Raw genomic sequence first — 13,759 nt, 5'->3', positions numbered from 1 at the left:
CAGCTCTTTTCTGTAAGCATATAGATTCTTCTGAAAATGATCTGATTTGTGGGCTGTCTCTTACTGTGGGTCATGAAGTCATCCTAAGGAATATGGTACCTAGACAGTGCAGAGATTTTCTTCCTTTCATCTGTACACCTGCAAAAGGTTTTTTGTGTGTGGGAGAGCTTTTTCTGCCTGGTGCATTTTGTAAATAATCTCTTCACTGAAGGAACCCCTGGGCTCATGATCTCTGCCTAGGTTACCGCACTTTCTACAGATTTGGACTGCACAAAAATAGTCGTCCCCACATCCCTCATTAGTTTTTTAAACCTCTATATCAACCATTTAACATGGCAAAAACCCCACACCATCATATTTTAATGAGTTCAGGCTTTTGTGAACAACTGAGCATTTAAATCTGTGAATAAACTTAAGAATGTGTCACTGCCTTCAAGAAGTGTACTTAGTTTTAAGAAACCACAGCTGCAACAATAAGATGGAAATTTGACACACACTAGGTTGAAGGTGGCAAGGATTAAAGGTATGGAATTAGGAAAATAACCCCAACAGAATGTGGGACATAAATCAATGACTAACTTTGGCTAAGCTTTGCCTTATGGAAGTATGCAGCTTTGCAGCTTCGCAGTTATCAGTATTTGTCATCTTGAGTATCAGTACACATGCCAGATGCAAAAGAGGGGCCCAGAGAGAACATGGGGGATGAGGAAAAGAAAATTAATAATTTCAGTGACAATGTACACTATTCTGATGTGAAACAGAACTTCTGTAATATTTCAAAGGACTTGCACATATATATATATATATGTATGGACGAAAGCTGTTGGAAATAAGCCTTTGACTTCAAAATGTGCCTGATTAAAAAGAATACTGATAAGAATTAAGAAGAGAACAGCTGGAACTTTGATTGCAGTTATGTTTTCTTCTGGATGTTTATTTCTAGATCACTTTTGCAGCTGCTTTTATCTACCCCTTAGAAGTTCTTGTAGATTTGAGGAACCATTAGCTGTAAAAGTAAACATCAGCTCTGGTCTGGTTTTATATATCTTCTTGAAACCATTGAGGGGGAAAAGATAACATTACACTAATGCTGAGCTAGATCAGACTTAAGTGATGCTTTGAACAGCGTTTTAACATTTCAGGCTCCACCTGTGACTCTAACAGAAAGTCAAATATTTCTAATATTCTTCTTTACCGAGCACATAGGGAATTACCAAGCTCCAGGAGTGAAAATACTCTTTCTCAAAAACTTAAATTCATGTCTCACTGTAGTTCAAGGGACAGAATGCTTTAAAGTGTGCTTCCACTATCTAGGTGCAGGGATGGTCCTTAAAACCAGTTCTGTTGCTGCCTTTCAGTGTCTGTCATCTGTGAATATTATGCTTTGAATGAAACAGATCTGCAGTTTTGACTCTGCTTTGTTATTGTAGTTTTTAAAGAGTTCTTTAATAACTGTGGTTTTGTATTTGCTCGAGAGCTGTCTGGTTGGAGACTGGAGAAAGGTCAGGGTTAACCCTGCTTAACCTTAGCTAATGACCTTTATCGGTGGTCTCCTTTTCAGATCTCAGGAGTGTCTGTGATGCTGCTGTGGCCACCAACTGACTCTCATACCACCTCCTGCTGAAATAAACACACTGTATTATATTTACTGTTTATTGCTTCTTACCAATAGAAATTCTTGCCACGCTACACTGGGCAAAGCCCTGTAGCCAGTGTCACGGAGACTCCTCTACTTTCAGGTTGCACAAAGAGTTCAGGCACAAGACACATTTTGTTCACAAATCCTACCAGGTGGTTCCATGAGTCTTCTTGTGGGGCCGTTCTTAGATTCAGAAAATATTTTTTCACTTTACTATAATCATCTTTGATTTCTCTGTCTAGAGCATTGATGGAGGCTTCCTCACAGCTCTCCATGGGCACTGTCCTAGGCTCCCTGAAAGCCCCTAGTCCTGCAGGCACCGTTGATCCTTGCTTCCATCACCACCGGGAAGGCTGTCATTCCAAAGCCTGCCTTGTCCCAGGGTCTCTGCTGCTCCCCTCCACGCACACCCAGCCTCCCGAAATGGCAGAGTGCTGCACCTGTGCAGGTGGGCTCCATCCAGCAGCTCAGAGACAGGCAGACTCACGACAACAGTGAAACTCAAAAGCTCCTGGTTGTGTTTCAACAACCAGGAGCCATCAGGACAAATGAAGTGGAAAGGGGGAATACATATTACTCTTGCAAGTTTGTCGTGGGACTGCCAGTATCTCTTTTCCCTCTCTGCTGATCTGAAAAGCTGAAAATAAGAGGCCTCAAGGCAGCTCTGTTTCTGCTGCAGTGTAATGTCCTTGGCTTTCAGCACTTCTCTGGTGCTAAAATGAGTTCTGGTGTTGAAATGAATGGGGTTTGCGTTTTTCTTGGAAACAGTTCCCAAAGGGCGTTTGAAAGAATAGCATAACCAGCTAATCATTTTCACCAGCCTATCATGGGTGAGCAGGTCAAATAAATGAAATAGTTAATGCAAACAGGGCAGATCTGCAATAATCATTGATACTCTTTATGAGATGGACCATGTCATCTAGGACGGACAGAACAGGAAACATCCATTCGCTGGTTTTCATTCTACCGTTTACCAGCGTGTGAAGTCCCTCCAATACTTCTGAGGGGTCTGTGAAAGGGAACTAAGGAGAGCAAACAGAATGCCAGTCCTCTGAGCAGGGACCTGCATCGCTCTGGGAACAGAAAACGGGTCCATGAGCAAAGAAGGTGGAAATCCACTGCTGGGTCTCATCTCAGAGTCATCCAGACTGTACAGGATGGCTCTCTGTTTCTGGCTTGCGATATCCAGAGACCAGAGACCATCTGCCATGACACAGTGGGTGTGCATGCTGTCATCTGAAGCGCTCGGTGGAAAGGCAAGGGGAGGCAAGGCAAGGCAAGGCAAGGCGAGTCAAGGCAAAGCAAGGCAAGGCGAGATAGAAGAACATTATTTACCAGAAAGTCTCCTGACTGGTCCCTGCCCAGCTCAGATACCTTCTTGAACTGATCCATTCCCATTCTCAGCCATTGCTTTTACTGTGCAACCTTTCCGTACTCCAGAGTGATCTTCTCCTGATCTTTTTTCCACAGTGGCTGTGGAGAGTTCATGGAGAAAAAGGGCGATTTTTCCCATGCCACAAGCTAGATCCAAACTGTTCCTTTCTGAAAAGTCTCCAAGGTGTATCAGCATCACATCCACAAGTTTCTTGTTGGAGCAGCTGTCCTTTCAACCAACAGGATGGTGCACGCAGTGGTGCTATGAGGTGGCAGCAGGAGAAGCTGAGGGGAACACCTGCATTTAAGGCAGAAGCACGGTGGTCATAACATATGAGTGAGTGCCAACAACTTAGCTCATGGAAAAGGATATGAAAACAGGCACGATGCAAAACCCTGCCTAGAATGGTAACTGCTCTTGGATTTTTTATAGGCTTTTGTTCATGTGTTTGTTTTTATGAGGCAATCTGAAAATAATGTCCCTGATTGAGGACGTCTTTTAAACCAGCAGTAAAACACACGTTCAGCAGGTGACTTGGGCATATAAAGAAATTAAAGTGCCTGCTTAGATACTGCCCTGGGTAGTGATGAACTTAAGCATGTGCTTAAGCGCTTTGTTGGATCATACCCAATAGAGATACAGGGTCGTGTTCAGCCTTGGCAGTGTCTTTAAGACTTTTCAAATACCTCACCATGGTAACTTTTCCCTCCATTTCCTCGTATTTCAGGAATCCTCAATATCTTAACTTTAAGACCCTGATTTTATTAAGAAAAACAGGGTTTCATCAGTAAGGTTTGTCTGGACATGCTAGGGGTGAGTCTGCCTGGGAACAACTGGTACTTTTTCATAATATCCATTATTGTCCTCTTCTTTGAATTAGATGCCACAAACAACTGAAAGAACACGCAGAGATCACTACAGACATTGCACACATCTGTAAGTGATGATTTGCATATGCTTGCACTGTGCTTGTAATGCTCTGGAAATATCTGAAATGCTCTGCAGTATCCTAGTTTATAACATATTCTTCGCCACAGTTTACGCATCGAGAATGCATACTGAAAACAGGAAACACACATGTGGAGGGTAGGTAAAGGGGGATTACAGTATACATATATCCAACGGAATAGTCCCAGTTTAAGAGTATCACAAGCATCAGGCTTGCATAAACAAATCAGTGCTTAACCCACAGATGTATCTAATGACCATATGGATTCTGCATGTTTACAACTGGAAAAATCCCTCTGAGCTCTTCTATTGTTTGCTGACTTTCACCCTATAGTATTAATTTTATTCGTGAAAATCGAGTTATTCACTGGGATATAAAAAGTTCTTAAAAGGAAATGGAGTTATGTAGTATACGCCGCAGGACAAGATGTATGGGCCCCATTCTCTGCTGCCTTGGAGTTCTCATGTCCTAGGTGAGTTACGAGGCATGCAACCAAATGTGCAACGGCATTTCTTAAACCAATTTATTGCTTTTATACAATATTTCTCTTAGATTTCCCCCCAGCAGTTGGCTCGGGGATTGCAAACTTCAGGATCCTTCCAGCCTGAGGCAGCTGCAGAACTTCATTGGTGCCTGAAATCCCCCCGTCCCCTGGAGCAAAGCGTAGGAGCAAAGCGTAGGAGCCCGCGTCTGCGCAGCAAGCCGGTGGCCCTGAAGCCTCGCCGACCTCCACCTCGCAGGCTGCTACTTGGCCCGTCTGCCGGGCGAGGTAAAGCACGTCTGCCAGGCGAGGTACAATGCCACCACCAGAGAGTCAGCCAAGCCTGCCAGCCTGGGGACCCTCTGCCGTCCCTAGGCTCAGCTCGGGGGGAAAGGGGGGCTGAAATGGTGATGAAGGGGCCCACTCGTGTGCAGCGGGTGTCTGTGCTTCCAGCCGTGGCTGTAGGCGACAGCCCTGCTCAGTGTTTCAGCGCTGACGGCAGGAAAGACTTTGGCCAAACGGTTGCTGAAAAAGAACTGTATAGTACGGCACGGAGCGTTGTATTTCTTTGTGTCTTGACAACTGCTCGTTTCAGGCACTGCAGAAACCTCTCCTTGCTGGTGGCGGGGAAAGTAATGCTGCAGGCTGGAGAAGTCCGTTCATCGAGGGCTTTTCTCCCCTCTTCCCCGAGGAGATGGGCGGGCTGGGATGAACGAGGGAAAGCCGCCGGCCTCGGGCTGTGCTGGGTGGGCTCTCCTCGGGGCAGGACGGCTGCGAGGAGAGTGGTTCTCCGAGCAGGGGACCCCCAGCCCCGTCCTGGGGCCGGGGCAGAGCATCCCCTCCGGCACCGGCCGGCCGTGTCGCCGTGTGCCCCCGCCCCGCAGCCGCTGCTCCGCGGGGATTCGGGGCCCGCCGTCGGAGCACGGCACGGCGTCCTGCCCCGCTCCCCGCCGCGCCGCCGGCCCGCGGCCGCCTCCTCCCTCGCCCCGTCCGGTCTCCCGACGTGGGGGCAGGCGCTCCCGGGAGAGGGGAGCCGGGGCACGGCGGCGGCTGAAGAGCAAAAAGCGCACCACCACCCTCCCCCTCCCGCGCCCGGGCTCGGTGAGGGGAGGGCGAGGGGGAGGCCCCCGCCGGGCTATACCGCGGGCCGGGGGCTGTGCGTCTGCGGGAGGCGCGGGCGACGTGCCGCCCGCCGAGGTCGTTGCGTGGTTAATTACTTGCTTCTTTTATGGAAATAAACCACGGAGATGTTTTACGGGGATCCGAGGATCGGGAGGGGGGGATGCTGAACGGCGGTGGCACCGGCGGTGTCCCCCGGAGCCCGCCCGCGCCTGTTTGTGAGACCTCGGCATTTCCCGACTGGCACCTGAACAAAAAAACAAAACAAAACAAAAAAATCCCCCCCAATCAATCTGAGTGAAGCAGGTGATGGTTTAGTCACCAACAAACACCCATCGGAATCGGACGCCAGACCGACGGGCGGTCACTGTTTTCATTTAAAAAAAAAAACGGAACTAAGTAAGTGCTGGGTGCGCGGCCCGAGCCGTTTGCGCTCCCCTAGCCCGCGGCCGTCGGGCGCTGCCGGGGCACCTCCCTGCCCCGCACCAGGGTCTGTGCTCCCGGCCCCTTCCCTCGGCCGAGCCCCTGTGGTGAGCCGGAGCCGGCCCGGGCACCCCCCGGGTCCGTTCTGCGGCAACACCGGCCGCGCTGGCTCCGCTCCCGGCCGCCCCTTCTCCCTCCGGCCCCGGCTCTGGGCGCACTCCCGGCCCTCGCCGCAATTCCCATTAATTTTACGGGGCGGTGGGTTCCCCAGCCACCGCAGCCCCCCGCTGTCTGTCGTCCGTCCATCCGTCCCGTACCGCCCCCGGCGCGGTGCCAGCGCCGCGGGTCCGGAGCCGGCGGCGGGCAGGGTGGGCAGGGCCTCGCGCGGGCCTCCAGGGGGCGCTGCAGCACCGCGGGCCGCCTCCTGGCGCGGGGCTCCGGGCCGCCCCCCCCCACCCGTCCGCCCGTTCGTGCCCCGAGGGGGCGGCGGGGCCCCCACCCGGCCCGCAGCGCCCGTGACCCGCAGGCCGCGGGGGGGAGGAAGTCCCGTGGGGGCGGGACGGGAGGAGCCCTCCCGGGTCGGACGCAGGAGCGCGGGGCTCCGGCGGGGGGACCCAGCGGCCCGTGCCCCCGGTGGCGTCACCCACCCCTGCTCGACGGGCGCCCGCTGCCGCGGGGTCCCCCGCGACGCCGGGCTGCGGCGGTACCGGCGAGTCTCTGCCGCCGAGCACCTGCCGGCCGGGGCCGCCGGGCGCTCCCGGTGCGAGCTGCCGGCGGCGGAGGGACGCGGCTTTCCCCGCTCCCGGCGGGGCCCGAACGCGCGGCGGGCGGCAGGAGCAGGACCCCGCGCCGCTCTCCTCCCCAGTGCCCTCCACTCCCAGGCTTCCCCCTTGCCTGGTCGGTTTGGGCTTTGCGGAGGTGGTTGGTGTTTTGGAGGGGTTTATTCGTTATTTGGTTTTAATTTGTCGTTTGGTTTGTGGGTTCCCCCCCCCCAACAAGCGCGGCTTATTTTTCCTGGGTATAAAGGACAAGCAGTGATGGCTCTCCCGAAACAGCCCCCCTCCGGCCCTTGTGTCGGGGCGGGCTCCTCCTCGGCACCCGTAAGGCAACAGCCCCGCGCCCCGCACCGGCTCCCGCACCCGGCCCGCGGCACCGCTCCTTCTCCCGGCCCGCTGGCCTCGGCGTTCCCGCTGCCCGGAGACCAGGCGCTGCTTCTCTGAGCCGGCGGGGTTTGACACGGCGCCTTTTCGAAGCGGGGCTGTAACGAGAAGAGACGGGCACCAGCCCGGGCGGCCGCGGCAGGCTCGGCTGCACTGCCCGGCGAGGTGACACCCTCGGACCTTCCTCCGCCGGCCCCCCTTCCCCTCCTCGACTGTTTTTTCCCCTGACTATGTACTGAAAGAAGAAGACGATCCCCGTCCCCTTCTCTTCCGCGGGCTCGAACCCACCGGCGCAGCCTCTGCCTCGAGGGTTTTTCAAAGCTGTTTTAAAATGCCGTTTCTTCCAACACCTTTTCACGCTGCTCGAAGCCGACCTCCAGTCCCTAGCCCGGGCTGTACAAGAGATTCCCCGCACATGTGACTGAAGTAACACACAGAACAACATAACGTTACAGTCAGAAATTCAGCCCGAATTCGCTGCATGCGACCAGCCGTATTGCGGCTAACGACGGAACCGAATGTCGTGCTTCAGTCGAGACGTCGGAAGCGGGTCGCCGAGGCCCCGTTTAGCAGCAAACTCCCCGGCAATAAACCGAAACTGTTTCTCTGTTCCAGGTCGGGACTGCGCGCTCGGTCACCGCGCACGGGGAGAGCCCCCCCTTCGCTCCTCCGTCCCGGCCCGCCTGCAGCCGCCCCACCGCCCGTTACGGGGCAGCGCCGAGCCCGGCGGCCGCGGAGCCGTCGGACCGGAGCCTTCCCTGCGCCTACGGGTCCCCTCGCAGACGTGGGCGCCCACGAACCCCTGCCCCCCGCGCTCGAGGTTTGGGATTTATTTTGGTGGGGGGGGGTATTTTAGGTGTTGAAGCAAGCCGTGCCGCGCCGTCCGGGGCACGTCGGGCGGCGGAGGCGAGCGCCGGGAGCGCGCAAACCCCCAGCGGAGCGGGGGGCGTCGGGCCGCTCTCGGAGGGAAAAGTCACCTTAGGTGACGCGGGGGGGGCGGGCGGGGGGGCGTGCTGCCCCTTTAAAACCCAGTTGCTACCCAAACACAAGTAAACAGTGGGGCCGGCGGGGCGGGCCGGGGCCGGGGCCGGGGGCGGTCCCGTCCCGTCGGGGCGGAGCGGCGCGGCCCCGAGCCCGCCGCGGGGTGGGCCGGCGGCGGCGGGCGGCGGGCGGGGACAGAGCTCCACGCCACTCACGGCTGAAATGCGATGGACCGGGCGGGGGGCGGCTCAGACTCGCGCCGAGCCTCGCCGGGGCGGGAGGCGGGAGGCTGCGGGACGGTTGCTGGCGGCCGTCTGTGCCGGGGAACCCCCCCCCTCCGCGACATGCCGGCCGCCGCCGGGCCCCGGCCCCGCTCAGCGCCCGCGCCCTGGATCTAATGTCTCCGTGACGGTGCCGCCGCCGCCTCGGCTTTGCCCCGGGAGGAGCGGCCGGCTGCGGTAGGTGAGTGGCCACCCCGGCCCGCCCTGCCCGCTGCCGTCGGCGGGGCCGCCGGGTTTGCGTGCGGTTGGCAGCCCCGGTGCGGGGCCGGGCGGCGGGCGGGGGGGTTCCCGGAACCGGTGTCCTCCGACGCGGGTCGCGCCGGTGGAGCCCTCGGTCAGTGGAAACGCACCTGGCTGCGCGGGGGAGGCTGGCGGGGAGCAGGGCCGCCCGGGGCCCGCCCGATCCCCGGGAGCGGCCGCAGCGCCCTCGGGGCACGGCCCCGGCCCCGGCCCCGAGGGGCGTACTGCCCAGGCACCGGGATTAATTTAATTAAGCGCCCTGAATGGCAAGGGAAAAGGAAGTGCCGGGGTTTCAGTAACATCCGTTTTTGGGTGACTTTCCCCCCTCCCCGCACCTTATTATAGGCGGCCTTAGAATCACGCACGAAGGCGCTTTCTGGTCTTTTTTTTTTTTGATCGGTTTTCATAAAGTTACCTCCGAGTACCGACAGTAACAGGGATGCCGCGGGTCCGGCAGCGGTGTGGTTTTAAACAGTTTCTGCGTCGAAATATGGGTTTCGCGCTCGGAATAGTTTTTTTCGGACTTGGTGCTTTGACAGGAAAAGGAGCGCCGTGCGATGACACCTCCCCCCCACCCCCAGCACCCCCAGAGCCGCACAGCGCGGCTGCGAAAGGCGAAGCCCCGCCGTACAGAAACCCCCGTACCTCCGTCAGTCGTCGCCGGTCGCCGGTGCCCCCGCCGCAGCCAGCCGGGACGGAGCCGGCGGCGAAAAGCGATTTTGTTGCCGCTGTGTCGGTTTCTGGCGGAAAGCGAATAGGAACTCACACTTACGACATCTTTAAAAATAAGTCTCTATATATAACCGCCCCCCTCTCAAAACAAACGAACAAAAAAAAGTGGCCGTATATATAAGAGGTCGCATCGATAACGCTGTCCCTGGTGTCGATAAAGTCAGCGACGAGAAAAACCGGGCAGCAGCCGCGGAGGAAATCGGGGAAGAGCCGCGATCCGCGGAAAACGAAAACAGGGGCGGGAGGGGCCGCGGTTCGCGTCCGGCCTCGCCGCCCGGTTCGTTCCCCCCGGAGGGCCCGTCCGGTGCGGTGCCACCGGCGGGGGGGACGGGGGTGTTCTGGGAGAGGGGTCGCAGGGCCGCTCTTCGGCCGGTGTCGGCGGGGCGGCCCGGGCCGAGAGGCCGCGGTGAGGGCTGCGGGGCGGCGGCGGCCTCCGCGCTCCCGCTTCCCTCCAGTTTTGTGGTTGTTTTACGGGGGGGTTCTTTCGTGGTTTATTTTTTTTGGGTGGTGGGGAGAGGATATTTTGGTGGTTTTTTTTTTTTTTTGGAAGCTCCGCTCTGCCGTTCCCTCCCGCCCGGATCCCGGGAGGTGCCGGGGCGCCCTGGGCCCTGCCTCCCGTTCGCAGGCCCCGGAGAGACCCCGGCGCTCGCCCGCGCTCGGCTGGGGAAGGGACGGCGCTCTGCGGGGTCGGGGCGGCCGCGCGGCTGCTGGGAGCGGCCCCCCCGCCGAGAACAAGCGGAGGGGAGCGGCGGGGGGTCGCGTCCCCCCAGGGCGGCGGCGTGCGGGGGGGGGCTGCGCTCGGCCTCCCCGGCCCCATGCGGGACGGGGGGAGCCGGCTGCGGGGCGGCCCTCGGCCTCTGCGGGCCGGCCGCTCTCCGGGCAGCCGATGAGACGGCCCGGGCCCGGGCGGGCTGCGTGGGGCGGCCATCTGGAAGGGATCTCGGCGCAAAGTGGATTTGTTTCGGACCCCGCGGCGCGGGAGGGCTGCGGAGGAGTTTGTGCGTGCGGGGCGGGAGCTCCTTTCTTGCCCCTCGCTTATCTTGATCAATGAGTTGTTGCTGAAGGAAGGAAAATAAGCACCCGAGCTGCGATAAACGCCAGGTTTATGTGTCGTGTGTCCTCCCCCGGCGCCCCCGGCCCTGCCCCGGCTCTCCGAGCGCACCCAGCTCAGTCCGGAGGGGTCGGGGTCCGGGCGGGGGGCAGCGGGAGGCGGCCCCGGGGGTCCCCGCGGCCCGGCCTGGGCGTGCGGGGGGACGGCGGCGGCGGGGAGCGGAGCGGCCCCGGCCCCGTTCCGGGTGTGTTTTTCCACGATTCGTTTGATTTGCATCTGCGGCGCCGGCGCTGGGGTTTTCTCCTTTTTATTTGAATTTGGGGCGAGTGTTCTTCGGAGTGATATTTTTTAATTTTTTGAATTATTGTTATTCTTTTTTTTTAACGCTGTAGCTTCTCCGGGCGAAGCGATCGCGCCGGCGGGCCGGGAGCCGGGGCTGCGGCGGGGCAGAGCCCCGGAGCCGCGCCCGGCCCTCCCCCTCGCCGGCTCTCGGTAAAACCAAGCGGCTCTCGGTAAAACCCTGTTTCCCCTCCTTTCTCCCTCTTTCTTCCCAGGATTTTCTGCCCGTCTCGAAAGCCCGGCAGAGGCACCGGCCGCGCCGCCGGCCCGCGCCCGCCCCGGGAAGATGGGAAGCAAGGCTCTGCCGGCCCCCATCCCGCTGCACCCGTCGCTCCAGCTCACCAACTACTCCTTCCTCCAGGCTGTGAACACCTTCCCCGCAGCTGTGGACCAGCTGCAAGGTCTGTATGGACTCAGCGCCGTGCAAACCATGCACATGAACCACTGGACATTGGGCTACCCCAATGTGCACGAGATCACCCGCTCAGCCATCACGGAGATGGCGGCCGCCCAGGGCTTGGTGGACTCCCGCTTCCCTTTCCCCGCGCTCCCCTTCGCCACGCACCTCTTCCACCCCAAGCAAGGCGCCATCGCCCACGTCCTCCCCGCCTTGCACAAGGACAGGCCCCGCTTCGACTTCGCCAACCTGGCCGTGGCCGCCACGCAGGAGGACCCCCCCAAGGTGGGCGAGCTGGCCAAGCTGAGCCCCGGACTGGCCTCGCCCCTCTCGGGCATCAGCAAGCTGTCCCCGGACAGAAAGCCCTCCCGCGGCCGCCTGCCCTCCAAGACGAAAAAGGAGTTCATCTGCAAGTTCTGCGGCAGGCACTTCACCAAGTCCTACAACCTCCTCATCCACGAGCGGACCCACACGGACGAGCGGCCCTACACCTGCGACATCTGCCACAAGGCTTTCCGGAGGCAGGACCACCTGCGGGACCACCGGTGAGGGACCGCCGGGGCCGGGGCGGGGGGGCTGGGGTGAAGCCCCCCGGGGCTGCTGCGCTTCCGAAGCGCGGCCCTGGGGGGGTTGCCGGGGGGAGGACGGGGCGCAGGCGGGCGCTCCCCGCCTCGGGGCTTCGGGGGGGAGCGGGCTCGGGTCCCGCCGGCGGAGCAGACGCCGTCCCGGTCTGTCGCCAGGGAGGGCACGGACTCCTCGGTGCGAATCACTGCGAGCGCTTCGGCCCGGCGGAGGGGTTTCACCGGGCGGAACGGTGCGGGAGGGGGGAAGGAAGCCGGGTTTGGGGGAAGCCGCGCCGCTCACCCCTCGGGTTGCCTTCCAGCTACATCCATTCCAAAGAGAAACCCTTCAAGTGCCAGGAGTGCGGGAAGGGCTTCTGCCAGTCCAGGACCCTGGCGGTCCACAAAACCCTACACATGCAGGTGAGACCGCCGCTCCCGCACCCCTCCACGCGGGGGGCAGCGCGGGGGGGGGGGCGGAGGGGTTGGTTGTACCTCCGCGGCCGCGGGAGGGGGGCTTGAAGGCGGTGGGGGAGGGAGGGGGGCAGCGAGCCCCCGGCTTGGTTTCGTCCGCGCCGCCGCTTCGAGGCGTTTTTCGTTGCGGGCTGCGGCGGGCGCGGGGCGGCGGGGGAGCCCGGCGGAGGGGGAGCCCGGCGGAGGGGCGCGGAGCACCGAGACCGCCCGCCGGGAGCGCGGCGGCCGCGGGAGCCCCGGAGCCGGGAGCGCGGCGGCCGCTTCCCCCGCGCCCCGACGAGCGCGAAACGCCACGAACCGAGAACGACGAAATACCCCCCCCCATTTTTTGGGGGGGAGGGGGGGGGGGGTGGCAGGACAGGGCGAGCGGGCGGCGGGGTGCCGGCCGCCCGGGGCTGCTCCCGCTGCGTGTCCAGCCCCGGTGTTTCAAGTCGTGCGTTGCGAATAGGGGAAAAAGCGCAGCGAGACTTTAAACCGGGTGGTTTGTGAAGGATTAATCCTTTGCTTGCTTCAAATCTGAACAGGAATCTCCACACAAATGCCCCACATGTGGAAGAACCTTTAATCAGAGAAGTAACCTGAAAACTCACCTTCTTACCCATACAGACATCAAGCCCTACAACTGTGAGCAGTGCGGGAAAGTGTTCAGGCGAAACTGTGATCTTCGGCGGCACAGTCTAACTCACACCCCGCGGCAGGACTTCTAGAGCAAGCCCGGGACCCGCGCCCGCCCCGGCAGCTCCCGCTTGCCCGTTTGGCTCAAGGACTGTGCCGCGGGACCCGACGGGCGCGCACTCGGAGGGAGGCGCGCACACGCGGGCCCGGAGCCGCAGGCTCGCCCACCGCGCGCCCGCGGGAGCGCGCCCGGGAGAGCGCGGACCGCAGGATCGGGCCCCTCTCCGACCCGCGGCCGGGCGCGGAGCTCGCCTTGTAGATACTCGCGGCTCATTTTCGAGCTCTGTACAGAACGCCTTCCCCTTCCTTCCTTCCTTCCTTCCCTCCTTCCTTCCTTCCTTCCTCCCCTCGTTGCGTATCGCCGTGCCAGACGCACGCCGAGAACAATCCGGGGAGGCAAAGTATCTCTTAAAAAGTGTATTTCAAAATAAATCTTTTTTTTTTTTTTTTTTTTTTTGTCTTTTCCAAATACCTCCTGCCTGGTTGTGTTCTTCTCTGAGCGTCTGGGCTGCTTTCTCCCGCCGTGCCGATGCAGCGGGAAAGCACACCGAGTGCGCTTCCTAGCCGGGTAACTGTACCGTCACGACAACTTTGGTGACCGCTTTTGTCTGGCCCGTTTCGCTGTCGCTGTTGTGTTATCTATTGTGAAGTAAAATGAAAGTGCCGTATTTGAGAGTTTATAGCTCCATTACTTAATAGTATGAATGTCTAAATATTAACTTCTGTACTTTTTTTTTTTTATTTTCCCGAACGATTTTTTTTTTTTTTTTTAAAGAAGAGAAAGAAATACTTGCGAATAAACAGAACTTAGGAAATAACGCATAGAGCCGTTCTTACGCCGAAGCGGCTTATTAGTAACTTATTTGCAATCAGGCCGTATATT

The 13,759-nt window shown here is 59.2% G+C and overlaps 1 protein-coding gene across 3 annotated transcripts; it reads left to right on the top strand.

Annotated features, from left to right (window-relative positions):
• The first annotated feature begins 8,397 nt into the window (after positions 1–8,397).
• OSR2 (odd-skipped related transciption factor 2) lies at positions 8,398–13,288 on the top strand. Of its 3 annotated transcripts, none has more exons than XM_075415228.1 (4): positions 8,398–8,589; positions 10,986–11,712; positions 12,051–12,150; positions 12,808–13,288. In XM_075415228.1, the coding sequence occupies exons 2-4, from the start codon at positions 11,057–11,059 to the stop codon at positions 12,880–12,882; spliced, it is 831 nt and encodes a 276-aa protein (XP_075271343.1). In that variant the 5' UTR covers positions 8,398–8,589; positions 10,986–11,056; the 3' UTR covers positions 12,883–13,288. The 3 variants fall into 3 exon arrangements, with proteins under 3 accessions (XP_075271343.1, XP_075271341.1, XP_075271342.1); XM_075415226.1 differs by having other exon boundaries at positions 12,726–13,288; XM_075415227.1 differs by lacking the exon at positions 8,398–8,589 and adding an exon at positions 9,497–9,657 and having other exon boundaries at positions 12,726–13,288.
• The last annotated feature ends 471 nt before the right edge of the window (positions 13,289–13,759 follow it).

Source organism: Opisthocomus hoazin, chromosome 3, assembly GCF_030867145.1.
Source record: "Opisthocomus hoazin isolate bOpiHoa1 chromosome 3, bOpiHoa1.hap1, whole genome shotgun sequence".
Classification (NCBI taxonomy): Eukaryota; Metazoa; Chordata; class Aves; order Opisthocomiformes; family Opisthocomidae; genus Opisthocomus; species Opisthocomus hoazin.
This window is presented reverse-complemented; position numbering and strand designations above follow the sequence as displayed.

Excerpts from the sequence above, each read along its gene's own strand:
- OSR2 (XM_075415226.1), top strand. The coding sequence starts at position 11,057 with ATGGGAAGCAAGGCTCTGCCGGCCCCCATCCCGCTGCACCCGTCGCTC. Across the intron at positions 11,713-12,050 it reads GACCACCTGCGGGACCACCG|CTACATCCATTCCAAAGAGA; the intron begins GTGAGGGACCGC and ends GTTGCCTTCCAG. Across the intron at positions 12,151-12,725 it reads ACAAAACCCTACACATGCAG|GAATCTCCACACAAATGCCC; the intron begins GTGAGACCGCCG and ends AAATCTGAACAG.